The sequence below is a fragment of the Tarenaya hassleriana genome, unplaced genomic scaffold (genome assembly GCF_000463585.1).
Source record: "Tarenaya hassleriana unplaced genomic scaffold, ASM46358v1 Cleome2, whole genome shotgun sequence".
In the NCBI taxonomy this organism is placed as follows: Eukaryota; Viridiplantae; Streptophyta; class Magnoliopsida; order Brassicales; family Cleomaceae; genus Tarenaya; species Tarenaya hassleriana.
The window spans coordinates 5,883,582-5,903,345 of NW_010965372.1; the positions used below are offsets into that span (position 1 = coordinate 5,883,582).

At 36.7% G+C, this 19,764-nt stretch overlaps 5 protein-coding genes across 8 annotated transcripts; 1 reads left to right on the forward strand and 4 right to left on the reverse strand.

Moving 5' to 3' along the window:
* Positions 1-710: 710 nt before the first annotated feature.
* LOC104812545 lies at positions 711-2,757 on the reverse strand. The gene has a single exon (XM_010539758.1). The coding sequence runs from the start codon at positions 2,530-2,532 to the stop codon at positions 757-759; it is 1,776 nt and encodes a 591-aa protein (XP_010538060.1). The 5' UTR covers positions 2,533-2,757; the 3' UTR covers positions 711-756.
* Positions 2,758-2,836: 79 nt separating this feature from the next.
* On the reverse strand, positions 2,837-6,815 carry LOC104812546. Of its 4 annotated transcripts, none has more exons than XM_010539762.2 (11): positions 6,427-6,808; positions 5,252-5,418; positions 5,027-5,091; positions 4,862-4,902; positions 4,592-4,680; positions 4,350-4,472; positions 3,777-3,854; positions 3,566-3,631; positions 3,395-3,469; positions 3,110-3,255; positions 2,837-3,007 (listed from the first exon to the last, which is right to left on the reverse strand). In XM_010539762.2, exons 1-10 carry the CDS (start codon positions 6,557-6,559, stop codon positions 3,148-3,150), a joined length of 945 nt encoding a protein of 314 aa, XP_010538064.1. In that variant the 5' UTR covers positions 6,560-6,808; the 3' UTR covers positions 2,837-3,007; positions 3,110-3,147. The 4 variants fall into 4 exon arrangements, with proteins under 4 accessions (XP_010538064.1, XP_010538061.1, XP_010538062.1 ...); XM_010539759.2 differs by having other exon boundaries at positions 2,883-3,030; positions 3,184-3,255; positions 6,427-6,815; XM_010539760.2 differs by having other exon boundaries at positions 2,928-3,016; positions 6,427-6,807.
* Positions 6,816-8,056: 1,241 nt separating this feature from the next.
* On the forward strand, positions 8,057-9,881 carry LOC104812549 (cytochrome P450 98A9). Its single transcript, XM_010539765.2, has one exon. The coding sequence runs from the start codon at positions 8,140-8,142 to the stop codon at positions 9,670-9,672; it is 1,533 nt and encodes a 510-aa protein (XP_010538067.1). The 5' UTR covers positions 8,057-8,139; the 3' UTR covers positions 9,673-9,881.
* On the reverse strand, positions 9,681-12,818 carry LOC104812548 (NAP1-related protein 2-like). Its single transcript, XM_010539763.2, has 10 exons — positions 12,545-12,818; positions 11,519-11,641; positions 11,383-11,433; positions 11,152-11,223; positions 10,897-11,010; positions 10,731-10,792; positions 10,546-10,609; positions 10,406-10,462; positions 10,272-10,310; positions 9,681-9,988 (listed from the first exon to the last, which is right to left on the reverse strand). The coding sequence occupies exons 1-10, from the start codon at positions 12,671-12,673 to the stop codon at positions 9,929-9,931; spliced, it is 771 nt and encodes a 256-aa protein (XP_010538065.1). The 5' UTR covers positions 12,674-12,818; the 3' UTR covers positions 9,681-9,928.
* A 3,755-nt stretch (positions 12,819-16,573) lies between these two features.
* Positions 16,574-17,801, reverse strand: LOC104812550 (protein PHYTOCHROME KINASE SUBSTRATE 3). Its single transcript, XM_010539766.2, has one exon. The coding sequence runs from the start codon at positions 17,720-17,722 to the stop codon at positions 16,649-16,651; it is 1,074 nt and encodes a 357-aa protein (XP_010538068.1). The 5' UTR covers positions 17,723-17,801; the 3' UTR covers positions 16,574-16,648.
* Positions 17,802-19,764: the final 1,963 nt, after the last annotated feature.

Genomic DNA, 19,764 nt, shown 5'->3' on the forward strand with positions numbered 1-19,764 from the left:
TATTTTTATGTAGCTGCAAGTTATGTTTCATGTTCATGACGGTTCTGCAAAATTTGACTTATTATTTTCCACAGCACTGTCTATTTTTTAGAATTATATATATATATATATACAAATTACAAAATCGTTAATTCTGTAATTAAATTAATATATATCTGGCAATACAAATTTAATCGTTAATTATGTAAATTAACGTAATTAAATCGGTATCGTGCAAGCCGGAATTAATTAATAATCCTATTCCTAAATAAAACAGATGAATGGTCCGCATATTATAAAATTTAAACCTGAAATTAAGCCGTACATTGCGCATCTTAACACGTGACTCACTCAGCTGGCCACTCTAGAAAACAAAACATAATAATTAAAACAAAATACCCATCCTTCTTTCTAACTCCCTTTATTCTATTTTATTTTTCATCAATAATAAATTACAAAATCCTAATTTTATGTTTTGGTATTTCGTTTGGTGGCTGCTATTATTTAAAAAAAAATAGTATTTAATCTAAGTCACGTTGTTTTACTATATAAAAAAAAAATAATTGTTGTCGATTTATGAGGTTAGCCCGCCTTACCTAGTCAAATACGAAGACGTACAAATATAAAGTTATAATTCAACATTTAAACACAAATTAATGTGACGGATAATTCAATAATATAAAAAAAAATATTACTAATTTTAAACAAGATTAAACATAAACAAATCGCCCAGCACATGATGGAGGCGTGACTTCAAAGATGAAAGCTTTCATGCGGTCAAATTCTATTAAAATCCAAGAAACAATCCAAAGAGCAGAATACATATCGAGACGGTAAAGCTTTGAAAACGATGCGGTGTTGGCAACGACGGCAGCAAACCTTGCAAGTCGGTCGGCAAACACGGTTGTTGGGAAGAGTCTCGACCTCCAAAGACTTGTAAACTATGGTCTGGCCGGGCGTTATATAACTGTCCACCCCGAACACGCAGTCGACGTGAAGAGTGAGGCAGCACTCATCACAAGTGTATAGCTTACCTTCCGGGTTCACTTCTTCTTCGCAAACCTCGCACCAGTATATGCCACTTGCCTCGTCGCCATAACCGAGTGCGAGCAAATGGCCGTCGTGCTTGTATTTTATCCTATACGGTAGAGTAGCGCACTTGATGCACAGAGTGAAGTCGCATTCGATGCAATTCAGCACCTTTCTTTCTTCTGAACGGCAAACCTGGCATGAACTTGTGGTTCCTGGGCTCGAAGTTAGGAAGAGGGGATGCAGATGGCCGTCGAATGAAAATGGTTCAGAGATGGAGGCGCACCTTACGTCGAGTTTGAAATCACAATCCTCGTCAGGACACTGGTACATGAACCCAGAACAACTTCTCTGACAGATATTACACATGAAACAGCCTGTGCCGAACCAGTCACCGATGTTGTCGATTTGCAGGGTAAAGGGATGTGGATGTAGCGGATGATGAAGCTTGCGTGGAAGATTCGCACATCTTTCATGGAGAGTGAAATCACATTGCATGCAGCTGTAGAATCCGCCATCGTAATGGACAGGAAGGGTGCACGCCCGGCAGAACCTGCTGTCGTCGTAAACACGACTCTCCTCGTTGATTCTCAGATGATGGTGTCTATGGCTGAAATGGCATATTATCCCTTCCCCTATCTGCTCAAAAGGGTCGACGTCTTTCATTGCATCTGCGTCTTCGGGTACTCCCTCGAGTTCTTTCCCGTCCCACACATCTCTCCTCGTCGCACATTTCGAATGAGCAACAAAGTTAGAGCAGCCCTTTGTGCAGGTGTACCCTCCAAACTCAATGTTAACCTCTCGGCGACAAACTCCACAGGATGATGGCTCCCCGGAAGGAAGAGCATGCGAGTAGGCGAGGCGGTGGGGGTGGCGGGACATCTTGATGACACGTGGCAGATAGATACAGTCTCTGTGGATCATGAAATCGCATCGGAGGCAGACGTATACAGGCCAGCCATCGTCGTTGACGAGGGCACATGCATTACAGGTAAAGGAAACTTGCCTGGGGAAGAGGGAGAGCGTGTGCTCGTGAATTTTCGGGTGGTCTATGGCGAGGAGTGGTCGTTTCTTCGCACAGATCGCATCCATGGTGAAGTCGCAAATCGAGCAGAGATAGATGAAACCCGGGGGCAGTAATCTGCAACAATGGCATGAGATTCGGGGTGATTCGGAAAAGAAGAAGAGACGGAGTTGGTGTCTGGGATGGTAAGGGTGGTTCATCTCAGGTGGAGACTCCACGCATTCTCTGTGGAAGCTCTCGTCGCATTCATGGCAGAAGTAATAGGTGTAGTCGTTGCCGACACGACCACAACAGCCGCACCCTAACTCCACCCAGTTGCGGATTTTGCTGTTGCAGCGTAGGAGAGGGCGTACGGTATGAGAAGAGCCAAAAGACTCGAAGCTCGTCTCCATTCTCTCGCCAGTACAGCCATTCGCCGTCACCACTGGGCGATATCCATCTTTTTCGGAGTTGATCTCAAACCGAGCGTTGGGGCACAGAGGAAGGTGATCAGACTCCATTGATGATGCCAGAAAGGTCAATTAAGCGTCAAAAATATAGAACAAGTAGGTAATGCGCTACGGCTGGCCATATCAAACAATTAATTATGGATACTATCATCCAATTGTCATTTTTAATCGCCTATTGTTTTATTTAAATTATATTCTCTTAATTAAATTTATCTCGTCAACATTTGTCACAAGCTTTCAAAATTCGAAATAAAAGTTTCGATTCCACAGAGGAATCTTTCACGTGATGTTGTCTCCAGTGGCTGGATACCTAACAAAGTGACGTGGAAAGTCGTGTTTTAGATCCGCCAAATCATGTTTTAAAAAAAATTAAATCTGATTAATACCGTATTTCTTACTAGTGAGTTGATCATTTTTTTTATATATATAAAAAAGTGTGGCAATTGTTCGTAATCATGATAAAGCGCATTACACTTTAGTCTTGTCCTTAACTCCGTCTGTCTTATTATGCCACGACGCCATTCTCCTTTGGAACCTCCATGCACGTAACTAGTATTTATCACAATCACGACAAAAAAAAGAAAGGAAGGTCACATAAATAGCAAAGGGAAATCAAGATTGGATGTACTTGAGGGTGGTGGCGATGATCGCTGAAGCAGAAAGACTTTAGCTCTCTTGGCAGCCGAGAGGGAAAGATCTGACCTTCATCCTCCCGCCCAACGCCAGTGCCAGAACGTCGTGCTCTTCCACGTTCCACAGCTCTGATACCACTGCCTGTATATATATATATACACACACACACCCCCAAAAGCTTAAAGATTCGATTTTTGGCAAATGCCCTTCAATATCGGAATGATCAAGAAACGCCATGTTCTTCAAAATCCGGCATTCTTTGGTGAGTTCTGGGACATACCTTAAATCCCCGGATTTGGGTGTTTAGTCTGGTGACCAGTTCACGGAGAAGCTGCATATGTTCTGAGGTTTCTGTCTGCACAAGAAACGGAAAACAATGATACGGGCACTTTTGAAAGAGATTAGGTGAACAGAAACTCCGAGAACAACGAGAGACAGGACAAGGACTTGCCGGGTTTGGAGATTTAGGAGGGCCGAGCAATCTTGCCAATGATGTATGGAGAATGGCTGCATCATACTACAACAAACACAGCTGAGATGAGAGGGCGGTCAAAGAAAAGATACCTCAAGGCAAGAAAAAAAAACCAGAGCATCGTCATGTTCACGAGGAATACAACTCAAGATCTTATCTTAAAAGAGACGACTAATTTTTTACTACTTACGAGCTGCTTCTCCGGTGCACGTGGAAGCGCAGACCTCAATTTGGACCGGATTGTTATCGGGTCATCACCAGAAACAGCCTATACAAAGACAAAACGGCTAAAATAACATTGGGGCTCAAGGATTCAGTCCAAACATAAACCACAATGTTTCTTGGCTACTTGCTTTGACTCAAATCTTCCACACATACATAAGAATAAGATAACTAGTGAAGCATGTGTTCATTAGTTGCCTGTCAAGACACATCGAGTTGTCGAAATTATATGCAACATCACACATCTGTCTACTCATCCGAGATCAGTAATACCAAATAGTCAATATTTAAATAAAACATACGTACCAAGCATGGATATAGAGACCATAGGAGATGTGCAAAAGTAACTGCCCCGAGAGGCAAGAATCTTAGCTCTGCCATGGGAAAGGAATTCCCGTGTAGCATAAGAGGTAAAAAAGATAGAGATTTAACCCACATTCACCATAGCAACATTTACATAATTTAGATTAAAAACCGTGTGACCTAATAAAAAAAAACTCGGACATTGGGAGGAACAGAGAAATGGATAGTGAAAACTCACATTAGCTACCTTCCAGCAGCCGAGAAGAACACCGGTAGAAGTTAAAATAACTCTATCCAAGACAACCTCCAAAGGACACATCCCATTAGCAACTGCTTTGACAGCAGCTGCTTCAGCTTCAACCTGATCGCATTGTAAGAACATTAGTCAGTCAGGCTGCGATTTTTCGCGCAAGGAACATATCCAAATTTTCAACCTCGTCAAGCTAAGAACATCAACAAGGTTCTGGTGAGCACTACAACCTCGTCTTCAGAAGCTGAAACAGACGCGATGTGATGTGATGCATGAAACATGCTGAAGTGGTATAGCTTAGAGTCCTGAAACCAGATTGCTAAAGCAACAAGAATAAGAAGATAATATATAAACATGAACATGCACATATACATGAAAATCACATATATGCATGCACATACATACACACGTACATATCAATTATCAAAATCATATATCTGCAGCTAATAATCTTATACGATTTTCAGAAATTGTTCAGAGGAAATATATGGCATCCTTACTATTGTCAAAGTACGGACTGAACACACTCTTTACAGCATCCCTGCAATGAAAAGACATGAAAGAATATCTTTAGGGAGTTGAAGGAACTGTACAGTAGTAAGAACCAGACAAACAATCAGCTTTGCGAGATTGCACTGAGAAAGAGATATGAAATACACACTCACGAGATTGGCACAGAGTACTTTGTGTTAAGATACAATACATTAGCCCGGACAGGTGGGTTTGCAACCTATACAAGAGCAAACTGGTATTAGTGAAAGCTCAATCCATATCCAGTAGCACGGGCATTAAGCATCGAAAGAACCTTTCTCAAGCAAGATTGCTCATGGTTTATTACATCCTATTAGCTGTGAAGCAACTTTCATAATAGTAAAATATTTCATTTTTACCCTCAGAACAGGTGATATCTTTCCATCTTTCAATGTGAAGAGATCTGAGAGTGACAATGACTGGGTTGTTTCACCCAGTTTAAGGAAAACTGGTCCTTTCTCCTCTATGTCCTGCTCCATTTTATCATACAACCTCATACTTCGCTCCACATATGCGTCAAAAGCTTCTGAAAGATAAAAAATTTCACAGATTACTATCAGTATATGCATGCCTAACACAAGAATCAGTAACCTTCCAATCAAGCATATGCTCCAAAAGTACATTAGGGGAAAATGGAATGAAATGATTGACGAGTAACACACTTGACACTCTGAAAGCACGGAAGAAAACCAAAACATACCAACCATACCGCAAAATCTAAACAGGAGAAAAGTAGGATTCCAAGTTCTGCTGATTGGCCTAATTACTCAAGAACAGATCCTAGAAATACGAGCGATGTGTAAGCCAGTGTTCCTAGATGCAAGGTAAGTGGCACTGACCACTTGCCAACCTATCCAACCCGGGTTTTGAATGAACCCAGATGGAAATTCCCCGCCCTAATCATATAATAGGAACGATAATGTTTTACATTTCAACCATGAAACATCCTGCAATACTATGATCCCAGAAACATAATCTTATGAACTAAACATGTCTGAAGGCTTCCTTCGATCACAAAAGAAAGACATGTTGAGTGTTCTTCAAGCGTAGGATAAACAAATTAATATATCCAGACACTCAATCCAACACTTGATCTCAACAATAGAAAACTTCCCCCAATCGCGGAGATTGTCACCTGAACCACGTTATCCTATTAGAATTCTTCTCGTTACTTAGTTCCTAAAACGCTTTCGAAATTAACACTTCAACTCAAGATCCAATAAAAATTCAGACAGAAACACATCTCCGAGACTACAAATGACTTTTGATTCAACCAAGCGTATATAATATAAATAATACAACTTGATTAAGAAATCCATAAAAAAATACTCATGCCCATGAATCTTGGGTCAGCGAGTCAACAGATTTGATCTTCCTCACGCGAAACCCAGATCGACGAAAACTAGGGTCAAACGATAAGATTTAATAATTACTAATTAACAGAGCAGAAACGGAAATATCAATGCTCCGCCGAGAATGGGAAACCCAAAAAAAGAAAAGAACGTGCTGATTCAAAAAAAGAAAACAAATTTACCTGAAGAAGATGATGAAGATGAAGAATTTCGAAGACCCATTTGGAAGAGAGAGTAAAAGAGAGCGAAACAGAGAGTCCAGAGTAAAGCAGCGACCCTCCAATTCCTTGCCCTAATCGTCGACGTCATCGCCATGGCTTCTTCTCCTTCGCAATCGCATGATTCTCACTGTACTCTCACGAAAGAACAAAATCTCATTCAGTGAGGCCCTTTTGCTTTGTCGCCAAGAACACTCTCCTTGGAACTGTCGGATTATTCAGGTTAGATTTGCATTAAATCTTCAAACCATTTTCTTTCGGATATTTTTCTTTGTCGGGTTAGCAATCGGATCTCAGATCTGAGAGTTGGGCATTTCACTAAGTACTTCATTAAATTATCAAACTTGTTAAGTTGCTCTCTTTTTTCCATTTTTAGATTAAAACGTTGTGAGTTACTATAAGTGCTCAATGTTCATATTGTTCAGATGTTCAAATACACAATTTCACAAATAAAAATTGGTTTTTTCGCATGTAAATTGTTCACATATTCAAATCCGAGATATCAATTTTTTTTTTTATAAAAAAAACTGACCCTTAGCTATGGACCAAAGTTGCTTTTCAATGTTCAATAATTTGTGTGCCACTGTCATTTTTTTTTTGTTATTCATGAATCATTAATTGGACACTTGAAAGATAAAATTAATTATAATGATGATGTTATGCAACAATTAAATTTCAAAAACTATCTCAATATACACCGATTCTTTGTGCATTAATTCAAACAATAGTTCTTTGGATAATTTAATAACTCATAATAAATCCTCCTTATTATATCAATAAACATTAATATCTGGGAAATCATATATATAAAAATATATAACAGAAGATCCAAGAAATATTTACTGAAGAATGGATATGTCTCAAATCGAAAAAAAAGTTGACAAAGATATTTTAACTATATTACCAGATTAAATCTTCAAAATCTTAATATTAAATAGAATTTTATTATAATTTATTGGGATAAATACTCCATATATAATAATATAAACAATATTATTTTAAGCCATAGCTTTTTTTTTGACTCAGCACTTTACTAAATTGGAACCGTAACGTGGATAAAAATTCGAATATATAAAAGCTCCGGTCATTTAATAGGAAAAATCCAAAAATAATATACATTTTTTTTATGTAATTGAAAAAGGTGTTTATTTCAAAATATTATTGATTTAGACTAATCTAGACCTAAGCATGTGCCTACTTTAGTGATGCCGTGTACAACATTATGAACTATTTAACTATAAATGTTGGTATGATATAAAACATCATTTTAATATTGTTTCTGATTAAACAAAAAAATGTTAAATATACGTTGAAAAAATAGAGAAACCAATTTTTGTACCAAACGGAAGATACCAAATACAATGTTATAAACAATATCCATTGCGTTTGGTATGTAGAAAAAAATAAGTATTAATTTTTTTACTTTGAAAAAATTGGAAGATTTTATTTTATTTTTATTTATCCAATTAAGAAATGCAAAGAGTGTGGGGGCATGTTTACAGGAACCAAATGGTGACGTTGATGAATCACATTGTTGCGATTCCCTCTTTCGATGCTTGGAATTCTATAAGAATTCAACCACACACCTAAAGAAAATAAAATAAAAATATTTCACAACTTTGAGAGAGTTTTATTTTTTAATTTACCAATTCTTCTCTTTTGAATGGTCACACACAAATGATGCTTATGCTCCTGCTGCTTATTTCATCAATCACCATCACCGCCGTCGTGATCATCACGCGCCACCGGAGATGGAATCCCTGGCAACAGCCGCTCAACCTCCCTCCGGGCCCACCACCGCAGTGGTTCGTCGGGAACCTCCACCAAATGAAGCCCCTCTGGACGCGTAGCTTCTCCGAGTGGTCCCAAACCTACGGCCCCATCATATCCGTATGGTTCGGTTCGCAGCTCAACGTGGTGGTCTCGAGCTCGGGCTTGGCCAAACAAGTTCTGAAAGACGAGGACTACGTCTTGGCCCACCGACCACGTGGCCTAGCCGCTGCAAAAATGTCTCATAACGGCAGCGATCTTATCTGGGCCGATTACGGTCCTCACTACGTCAAGGTGAGGAAACTATGTACAGTTGAACTCTTCTCCCCCAGGAGCATTGAATCCTTCAGATCAGTAAGAGAAGCCGAGGCAGAAGCAATGGCTGAATCCATTTTCGAGGCCTTGAATTCGTCTGACGGTAAGAAACTCGTGCTGAGGAAGTATCTCGGAAATGTTGCTTTGAACAACGTTTCGAGGTTAGTCCTCAGGAAAAGGATGGATCCCGAGAAAGGACAAGAGTTCAAGTTTATCGTGGAAAACCAGACAAAACTGAGCTCGGTGATACCGTTGTTCGATTACGTTTGGTGGCTCAGATGGGTTCCGAAGTTGATTAACATCGATAAAGCGTTATCGAAGCACCTGGCTCGGAGAAGAGCTTGGTTCCATGGAGCTGTAGTGGAGGAAGATAAGGGAAATCAGCAAAAGGGTTTTGCTCAGAAACTACTCGCCTTGCAAGGGAACCGTGAGCTGAGCGAAGAGACGGTGGTCGGGCTGATCTGGAACATGTTAACAGCCGGGGCTGACACGGTTGCGATCACGGTTGAATGGGCCATGGCCGAGCTGATCAGACACCCGATGGCACAACAAATGGCACAACAGGAGCTGGACAGAGTGGTTGGTCACTACAGGCTTATGTCTGAAGCAGACATCATGAACTTGCCTTACCTTCAGGGTATAGTGAAAGAAGCTCTAAGGCTACACCCACCAACGCCATTGATGCTTCCTCACAAGGCCAGTGCTTCGGTCCGGATCGGAGGTTATGATCTTCCCAAGGGAACCACCATTTACGTCAACGTCTGGGCGGTGGGCCGTGACCCCGCAAACTGGAAAAACCCCAACGAGTTTAAACCAGAGCGGTTTCTCGGGGAGGATGTCGATGTGAAAGGCCAAGACTTTAGGGTTCTTCCATTTGGTTCGGGACGAAGAGCCTGCCCAGCTGCACAACTCAGCATCAACATGATGGCATTGATGCTCGGCCATCTGTTGCATCGCTTCTCGTGGAAATCAATTCCTGGAGATCACATCGACATGACCGAAAATCCAGGATTAGTTTCTTACATGAAGACTCCTCTGCAATCTGTGGCTTCACCAAGGCTGCTGCCACAAGAATTTAATACTGAAACAGGGAAACAACAAGAGGCGAGAGAGATCAATGCTTAGATCAAAACGCAGCAAAAAAGACAAACCCTTTTTAGGAAATGGTGTAATTATGTCAAAGCCGAAGCCATGGAAGGATTGGCTAACATGGCTAAATGGTTCATACAAGAAGCTGTAGCTAATTTCGGTAGATACTAAGTATTCGGAAAGATAGAGATGCTTCGTCGCGATAGCATCGGTAAATTAATCCTTCATAACATCAACTTTACACATCTGTTATCGAAGCATGAAAGCGCATTGTGATAATATGGGTCTCCCATCATTCATCACCATCCTCATCTTCTTCGTCATCATCATCATCCGAGTCATCTTCCTTTCCCTGGATACGGTACAAGAAAAAGTTATGAAATTGAGGACTTTAAAAAATGGAACACAACAAGAAACCTGACACATGAGAAGGTCAGGTCATGGTACCCTCTCAAGATAGAACCAACTATCGAATAAACCAATGTACTTATAATCATTGTGTTATCATGCGCATCGGAAAATGAGAAAAGCCCGTGAATAAATTCGACGCAATACATCAGAAGTGCTAAAGCATTTCAACCAAAAAGAGACAGAGAGAGAGAGAGCATGTTAGTTGACATATTGATGAAACGTACCTCTTCATCACCATCCTCATCTCCATCAAAATCCTCTTCCTGCATCATAACGTCATCATTAGTAAATTCTTCAGGCAACTTTCCTCACCTAAAAATGGAAATGAAGAGGACAGAAATTTAGCAAAATTATTTACATTATTGAAGTAGGTGAGGGGATTGGGCCACAAATCTTCCTTGATGATGTCTGCAACCTGAAAAAAGAAGATATATCAAAATTCAAACTGAACAGACTGGACATAGAGAAAAAATTACGATAAGACAGCCAAACGCATACCTCATCATGAATCTCATCATCGGCATCCTCCTTGGGTGAAGCATCAGTAAACCAGGTAAAGAAGCTAAACAGAAAGTAGTCTGAATGAGTAGAAAGATATGAAATTCCTAACAAGAAAGTTACAGTTTCATAATATACATTCTGCCCTCAGCACAAAATCGCTTGACGGGTAGACAATAAAATACCTCTCCTCGGCTAAGGCACGTTTGTTCCCTTTCTTCTCATGATTAACTCCATTCGGTAAGCCCTTCAGAAATGAGGAATATTGTTTAGAATAATAATAACAAGTTAAGACTTAAGACAAATTAAGTAGGAAGGCGCCTGCATTATGTAATAAAGAATATGTTTTACCTTGCCTTCCTTCCAATTGATTGGTGTCACTGTGATTTTCGTCGCTCCTTCTTCAAGGAAGGTAAACGTCTTCGTAAGTTTGGCGTTCTCAAAATAGGGGTTGGAATTAAAATGCTGAAACGCCCAAGCAAATTAACAATGATGGGTTAGTTAGCACACAGATAAACTAAACCTAGACCGGTCTTCTTGGATCAATGGCATTGGAAATTAATGTTAATGACACAATAAGCAATGAGGCTAGATAGAGGTTCTTACAAAAGTTATAGAGTATCCAGATTTGACATCTTTGGCATCCTCTACCTCCAAAGAGCTTAAATGCTTAAATATCTGTAGGATAAGAAAATTGAATGAAGAATCTAAGACGTGAAGCAAGATGACAGTCCAAAAAATAGGAGAATGAAATGAAAATTTGGATACATTTTATGCTGTGTGAAAAAAGAAATACAAGGATTTTCTAAGGCACACTGAGACAATTAAAAAAATAACCTTTTGGTCCTCTTCTGTCAATAGTTCGCCTAAAGCAGGGTGACTCAGGAACTGCAAAGAGTGGAAACAGCCAATTAGCAGATGATGTTCTAAACAACAACTGAAAATACATAGAGAGGACTCAAGGAGAACTTACAGCAGTTAGCCAGAAGTCCGGGATCGATTTGATAATTTCATTGCGTTGGTCATAAACAGGTTTGCGTATCTCGTTATATTTCTGCTCCACTTCCAAGACCTCATCACTAGCCTTTTCATTTATCTGAAAATGGAAGAAATTGCAGATACAAAGAGTAAAATTCAATTCCGTCGTACAATCGAGCTTAAACGTCTGTTTCAGGTTTATGGTATAAGCAAACGAACACCGTAAACCACTCTAACCATGAAAAACGGTCCACTTATCTAAATTCCTTCTACGATGAAAACAAATTGCAAATGGTACAATCTTGTTTGTTCCCCTGAAACGGGAGAAATCTATAGACCCTTAAGCATTCTTCTTAGAGTACGATATGGTCTTGACAATCTATAAATTCTTGAAATTATGATCTTTTCAACTAATTTCTCTACAGAAACAAGTAGAAGCAAATCTCGGGGGCCTGCCACAGGGGTTGAAACATGTAGCAGTACAAGCCAGTTAGAAATGAAGAAAACAGAGTATCCATTCAGCTATTGATCATGGATCAGCATATCTAAAATCCCAACTATTTCGTATCTAATCGTACTTTTCTACCATTCAGATTCACCGTGATATTACACCCAACCCCAAACGCAGGTCATATAAAGTTTCGGATTTTTTTTTTAAAATCAACTTAAATTGCCTCTCAATAGCTACAAAAACTCGATCTAACACGTAGAAAAATAAATCTTTTATGTAAAATTCACAAGTTTACAAATAAAGATAACAAATTTAGGCATAATTATCAACACAGCATCATTATTCGTCCAAATCAAGCAACAAAACAACATTAAAGGGAAATTGTGTCAGCACTAATTCAAACCCAATTCGAATTTCAAACAAAATGACAAATTCAGGAACAAAAATCATAAGACCAACAATTTCAATTGCTCATTAACCAGGCAAATACAGGGCACAGGAAGTTCACTAGCAACGAGAAATCCCCAAATTTCGAAAAGCGATAAGTCCAAATAAGAAAATGGGTTTCACCTTCTCGAGCTCATCTTGAATCTCCTGAAGCTTTTCAATGGAGAGAACAAGCTCTCCGTCGATTTGCTCAGCGTTATCCTCTTGGGGCTTCTCCTCTGTTTTTGCCTTCTTGTTCTTGTCCGCGACCATTTTCGCTTCACTCCACCACCCTTGACGAACCCTAATTCCTAAATATAACCCTAGCGACAGAGGATTTCGGCTCGTCTCTCTCCCCTTCCGTTCCAACTGAAGAGAATTGGCTAAAACCCTAACGGTGTGATGTATATGTTGGTGAGGGGCCAGAGGAGTTAGGGTTTTGGGGGTTTATGTGGACCAATCAGATATTACCACTTAGGCAACTGAGGTTACTTTCGTCATCTTGAAAACCAACCACGCGTAGTTTGCAGATTCTGACTATATACCTTTTTTCTTATATTACCAGGGTTTACAATTATTCTAATTTTAGTATTTATGATTTGTATCAGTAATATCGATGTCTCCCGAAATAAATATTGTAACTTACAATTCAATTGTGACGTATAAAGCGACGAATTGATCATTAATAAAAAAAATATAAAAATATATTAAGATTGTGGGCCAAACATATGATTTTTTAGTTTTGACTTTTTTACGGGTATATTTCTTTTATAATTTTTAGTTCTGATTATCCCCAGTTAAATTTATTTTAATAAAAAAAATAGCATAAATTGAGAGCCCATGAGAAAAAAACAACAAATTATTAAATGTTCGTTTGTCATGGGATATTCAGATTTCTTCGAAGATTCGGGTCTCAAACCCAATGGGCTTAAAATGGGCTTATTTAAAGAACTTTAAGGCCCATTTTCTAATAACGGGACTGCTGATTGGATACTCTTGGGTTCTCTAATTCATCTTGCATATAAATTTCTCAATAAAAGTACACTAAATTTTTTAAAAAAAAAATAGAGTGTAAAGATTATTGTTTAAAATCAATGAAAAATACCAGCAATTTATGCTAAAAAGTTGTAATATTATATTAGATATTCTGGTGTCCGATGTTATAAAATCGTACCATTGAAAGTGTCCGTATATAAAATCGAATTATTGAAGTCGTCTCGGAGGGTGTCCATCACAAACTTAAAAACTTAATTTTATTATAGTTAAAAATACAGATTTTTTTTTTGTATGTATAGTATTTGTATTTAAAAATCTTTCCATTTGAATAGAACAATCAAAACATGAAATAAATTTGATTTTATTTTGAATTGATTAATTGATTAAAAAAAATTAAAGATATCCGTTTATTGGAAATATAATATTAAATAATTTAAAATTATTTTATGACTTAAAAATTAAACTTCGAAATAATTGATTATTAGATAATTTTTCTGGAAGTGATAAATAATTATTCAAAATTTATATTATATAGAATATTAAAAATGAATAAATATGCGTTTTTGATAATATATATTATAAAAAATTAAATATATAATAACAGTAGTTTAGATATTAAATTTTATTTATTATTTTTATTTAACTACAATATCTTTTTCCAAATAATATTATTTTAGATTTTGCCATATTACAATATTTCCAATTTAATATATATAAAAACGTTGTTGTTACTATTATTGGGTATATCTCCTTTTCGTTTTAAATGCTCCGCGTGACATATAGGTCACAAAACATTCAATATATGTTGAAAACATTCCTCAGCTGGTACCACCCAATAAGCAAAATTCTCAAATTGTTCATATATTAAAATTTTATTTGTTGGATATATATAACGGTTGAAGAAACGATTATTATCAATAATTAATACAAACATTTTTCAAGATAATGTCGACGATTAACATACAATAATGGAAAAAATGGAAGCCATATCCGTACATCACAGGTTACAAAACGATATATCTCGAATAATAAATTATCACCTTATATTATAATTAAGATATTTCTGTAGAGCATAGTAAACTAATATAAGCGATCGTAACAATATATTGTATCAAACAAAAATATCATTTCTAATTTTTTTTCCCAAGGATAATGTTTTTGGGCAGCCGGAAGAGGATATTCGAATTAAAGTTTCCGATCGGTCCATGACAACTTTTGTTTTCGGTGCCCATATTCTCTTCCACATTAATATGATAACGAAATTAAATAACTCGTTTGGTCCCCTTTCAAAACATTCCCTTTGAATGTAGTATTCACATAAACTAATTTTTGCGTGGCTAAAAATACTCCAATGTTAAATGCCAATTATTAATTATAAGATATATATATATATATATATATGTATATTAATATATGGATAAGATATGACAATACAACCATTGGTATAGCTAAGCCCATGCTTTAATGGTACATTGGTTGGACCTTGTGTGTTGTAAGTAAGAAATTGGATTAGGGATTGAATCTGCACGTGACTGTACATATGTATTTATATTAATTAGTGATATAACACAAAAAATCTTATTTTTTATTTAAAGGTAATTAATATAATATTCAGAATTTGCAATGTCAGCGTTCTATTTCTTTATTCCGGTCGTAAAAAATATATAAGGTTTATTTTTCAGAGAAACATTATGAAAGATATTTGTGAAGAAAAAAAAACATTATGAGATATGATTAATTGTTTTGTTTTTCAAAATGACATTCATGGCAAAATTAGAATACCGAATACAAAATATATTGTCCATGCAAATATAATGCGATCGTTAGATGGTTGATTTAGAAGTAAAGATTACATTGATTTACTCGATTTGGATAGTTCAATGAAATTAATATGTAACGTTAGGGATGTTAAACGGGCTAGCCCGGCTCGGACCAGGCCGACTCATCACGAGCTCACCATTTTATTGACTCGGACTAAACCGAACCGTTTGTAAATGGACTGAAATTAAGCGGCCCGAACCGGCTCACTAAAACTCTTGAGCTAAACGAGCCGGCTCGCGGGCTAAAAAAATACAAAACAAAGTAATAAATTGTGCTAAAATAATCCGTTGATCCAGAAAAATTTTATAAAACATTACCAAAAGAGTATCTTAACCCATAAAAATACTAAAAACTCATATAAACCATTACCAAGAAAAGATAAAATCATTACGAATAATATCTAAAATCATGAATAAAAATTAGGATTAGATAAAAACTAAGAAAGTATGCGGCTCATGGGCTGGCCCGGCTCAAATAAGCCCGGCTCGTCACGAGTTCGCCTTTTTCTGGCTCAGACTAGACCATACCGTTTGTAACGGGCTAAAAAATGTTTGACCCAACTCGACACTAAACGGTCTGGTTCAGGACCGGCTCGCGAGTCAGCAGCCCATTTAACATCCCAATATAAAGCGTATATTCCGTTCCGAGTTCGAGTTTCAAATTGGAGAAAAGAGTGTAATTTCAATTACGTGACTTATTTTCAACTGTACGATTAGTCTAGGTCCTGGCACAAAACACTATGTTACCCATAAAAAGAAATTACCTTGATTTTTATGCTGAATTTTGATTTGATAGAAAATCCAGGGAAACCTACGCATGGTTAGCCTTGCATGAATTGATGATTTTAGACCATTTTTTCATATATATATTTATGAGGGTGATTAGTTATAATATGCGCGACATTACTTCGTTATGAAAATAAAAATAAATTAATATTTTGTGTTACTGTAATTTCTGATACTATATCATTAAAAACACTGAATGCAATTATTCTTGTATGTGTAATAATTTGTTTTAGCAACAATAATATAAATTTGTACATTCTCTACGTTGTAGAAATCACGTATTCTTTAATCTGAAATGTTTCGAAATACAATTGGCTTCTAAATCAAATAAAACCCATGAAAATCCCCACTAATTATTCTGCAAGACTATTTCATAGCCGTTTCTACAAGTTTTTATATATTGTGTGTTTTACCAAGTAAAAAGTTTTCACATTTTGGGAAAAAAAAAACATTATTTAATTCGACTATCCGATAAAATACTGATACATTCATTACACACACAAAATAAGTAACAAGATTAAAAGAGCTACTAGTGTAAACAAAAGTAAAAATAAAAGGACAATGGCGCAAGGAAAACAAAAGGGTAAAACACATGAAATTATAAAGCCATCATATTGTAAATTTTAAGGACATACATTTTTTTTTTTTACAGGAAATCCAAATCTTGGATCCTAATCCGATGAACCTTTGCTTGCTTCTCATTCCTGTAAGCAGTTTCCACCACTGAAACAGCTTTCTGGCTCTTACAACCTGACAATATCCCACCGGAACGGCTCTTATCCGCCGGAATCTTGGCTTTTGTCGCCGGAGCTGAACTTTTCCGTCTGGTTTCCGGCAACATCTTTACTTCGAAATCCGAAATAATCGATTGATCGGCCACACTTCCCGTGACGACGCTCCAAACCACGCTCGCCTCGCTCGGCTCGTAAGCACTGTTGGTTATATTATCGATCTCAAAAAGATCAGAACTTGTATCACTTGCCGTGTCTTCCTGCGTTTTGCTGCTGATTGAAGAGCTGGTATTGTTCTTGGAGGCTGCAAGATAGTTTGGCGCATTAGGGATCGCGTCCCATGTGAGCATCGAGAGTTTTCTCTCAAGATTCATCGCGATATCGGCCTTCTTTACGGTCACAGGGAAGAAATCTTCGGGTTTCTGGCCATGGCCATTCGCTTTCTGGGCTTCGAAACGGAGTCTTGCCAGATCGATACGCTTTCTTGCGTCGCAAGTTACAGAACCATGATGAGATTTTCTCGTGTGGGCAGTGATTTTCCGGTCTGTATTAACAGATTTGCCACCGGAGCAAGGGCCGTTGCATCTAAACCCGCCGAAAGAAATGCTCGTCTCATTCGTTTTCCGCTGCTTAGCGTGAGGCTTGTTCGTGATCATGGAGCTTGATCTCAACAGAAGGGTTTGGCTGTTGTAACTTGATTCAGATCTCACGCTCGGAGTCGCAGGCCTGCTCCTGGATCTCATCCATGGCGGATTTTCTTGCTCGTCTCTTCCTGAAAGGGCGTCGCTCTGCGCCGAGACGGCGTCTACGTCTAACTTCATGCTGAAGTATTTTTCGGCGTTGAAAACACCGATTTCGCCCTCCTCGGCCACTTTTTTTGTTTTCTCAGCGGATTTGGGAGGTGGGTTTTCTTGGATCGAAGCGAGGACTCCATGGTTGGTGACAGGCTGTGGATAAACTGAGACTTGGCGAAGATAGGCAGAATCCATGGTAGACTGGGAAGAAGAAGGAGGAGGGAACTCACAAGAGAAGAAAGGACTTTAGGGTATAATTTATTGTGGATCGATTCTTGAGAAGCAAGGCTGCTATATATACAAACATATGAGGACATGGCACGGAAACACATGAGGATATGGTAAAACTATGGTTCAACATTAATTATATTTTTTTCTATCTACCAATACTACAGATGGATATTTTCTTACTTTTTTTTTCCTTTCTAGCTAGGCATTTGATATCACATTAAGATATATTTTTTTATTTTATTTTTTTACTACCTTTTCTTTTTTACTTTTCAAGATTTGGGTTCTCGTAACAAAAGTACACTTTTTTTGTATGGTGATTTTTGCTCTAATTTATTTTGTATGCCTTCCAATTCTTTAATCCACTAATGCACAATATTGATATATAATGGATAAATCTACGGTGGCTTTTATATCTTTTAATTCTTTTCAACATTTTAATGTGATATCGACCAATAGGAGATACTCAAATTTTTTATATATGGTAGGTCCATATAGAGATTTTGATTTTTGTTAAAAAGATTTTACGTATTTTAGTATATTTTTAATGGAATTTTATCTATTCATAATAAATTATACATAAACGATATAAACCGTTTTTTTCTACAACAATGAATGTCTAGATATACCAAATAATAGTTGACGCATAACGTAAATATATATTTTCATGACACAAACATATGATAATAGAAAATTTAGAAACTTAGGGTTCAAATAAGGAATGACTCGAATTATTACCACAATCACATCATCACCACATTGCAATTGTTGTATATATAATTCCTATTGAAATCTTAGGGGCCTGCACAGCAAAAATGTATGGGCAATATTCTGACAAGTGGGTTTTGTGGGCACTGCATGGCCATGAGATCGGACCAATTGGCGATCAAATTGAAAGGCCATGAAAATGAGGCCTAATCAATGAACGGAAAGGTCGGTCCAAAATTTTCTCCAACACATGCATACATTTCGATATTATGACATGCAGAAAAATATTACTGCCAACATCAAATATCTATCTTTACATCATTGTCTGGGCAAATTTAAGTGTGTACAATCTAGATTTAAATCAAAGTATAAGTAAAAAAAAAACATATACAACAGTGAAACGAGGTTTAACATCCAAAACAAAACATCGTGTCTGTAATTCTCTTTCGGTACATATATTATTTTCAAAATTGGGCCGGATTACAACACAACAGTATTGTTTTCTAAAAATAAAATTAAAAAGGGATAATCCCATATTCCCCCACAAATTTTCGAAAAAGTTCTAATTTCCTATACCAATTTTTAATTTGACAAAAAACTACACCGGATTTCAAATATTTCCAAATTCCCACACAAAATCTTAAAATGTGTTACAATTTCCTCCATATCCGTAAACGACGTTATGCTCTGTCAATTTTAATGCTGACATGGCATGCCACGTCATACAAATTTCACCAAATCAGCACATTTCGCCACATCATCCGGCCACATCAGAAAATAAATAAAAAATAAAATAAAAATAAAAAATTTCTAGAATTTTTTTAAAAACTAATAAAATAAAATAAAAATACAGAATTTCAAATTTTATTTTTTAAAAATAAAATAGAAAATTACATATACATATATATACACTTTTATATCTATACACAATTATATACATATACATATATACAAATATACATCTACATACATAATTATATACATATATATATATAGACACACTTATACATTTACATATATACACACTTGTACATATATACACAATTTTTTAAAAAACTTTTAAAAAATTCCAGAATTTTAAAATTTATTTTTTAAAAATAAAATAAAAAATTACATATACATATATACACAAATAATATATATACATATATACATACATCTTCACATATATATATACATATTCATATATATACATATATATCCATATATATATATATATTGAATATGTATATATATATGTGAATATGTATGTATATATGTATAAATATATATATATATATACATACATATTCATATGCATA

Excerpts from the sequence above, each read along its gene's own strand:
- LOC104812546 (XM_010539759.2), bottom strand. The coding sequence starts at position 6,559 with ATGGCGATGACGTCGACGATTAGGGCAAGGAATTGGAGGGTCGCTGCT. Across the intron at positions 3,470-3,565 it reads CTCCTAAATCTCCAAACCCG|ACAGAAACCTCAGAACATAT; the intron begins GCAAGTCCTTGT and ends TTTCTTGTGCAG. Across the intron at positions 3,256-3,394 it reads CCCAAATCCGGGGATTTAAG|GCAGTGGTATCAGAGCTGTG; the intron begins GTATGTCCCAGA and ends ATATATATACAG.
- LOC104812545 (XM_010539758.1), bottom strand. The coding sequence starts at position 2,532 with ATGGAGTCTGATCACCTTCCTCTGTGCCCCAACGCTCGGTTTGAGATC.
- LOC104812549 (XM_010539765.2), top strand. The coding sequence starts at position 8,140 with ATGATGCTTATGCTCCTGCTGCTTATTTCATCAATCACCATCACCGCC.
- LOC104812548 (XM_010539763.2), bottom strand. The coding sequence starts at position 12,673 with ATGGTCGCGGACAAGAACAAGAAGGCAAAAACAGAGGAGAAGCCCCAA. Across the intron at positions 11,224-11,382 it reads TGACAGAAGAGGACCAAAAG|ATATTTAAGCATTTAAGCTC; the intron begins GTTATTTTTTTA and ends CTTATCCTACAG. Across the intron at positions 10,463-10,545 it reads ATGATGAGATTCATGATGAG|GTTGCAGACATCATCAAGGA; the intron begins GTATGCGTTTGG and ends TTCTTTTTTCAG.
- LOC104812550 (XM_010539766.2), bottom strand. The coding sequence starts at position 17,722 with ATGGATTCTGCCTATCTTCGCCAAGTCTCAGTTTATCCACAGCCTGTC.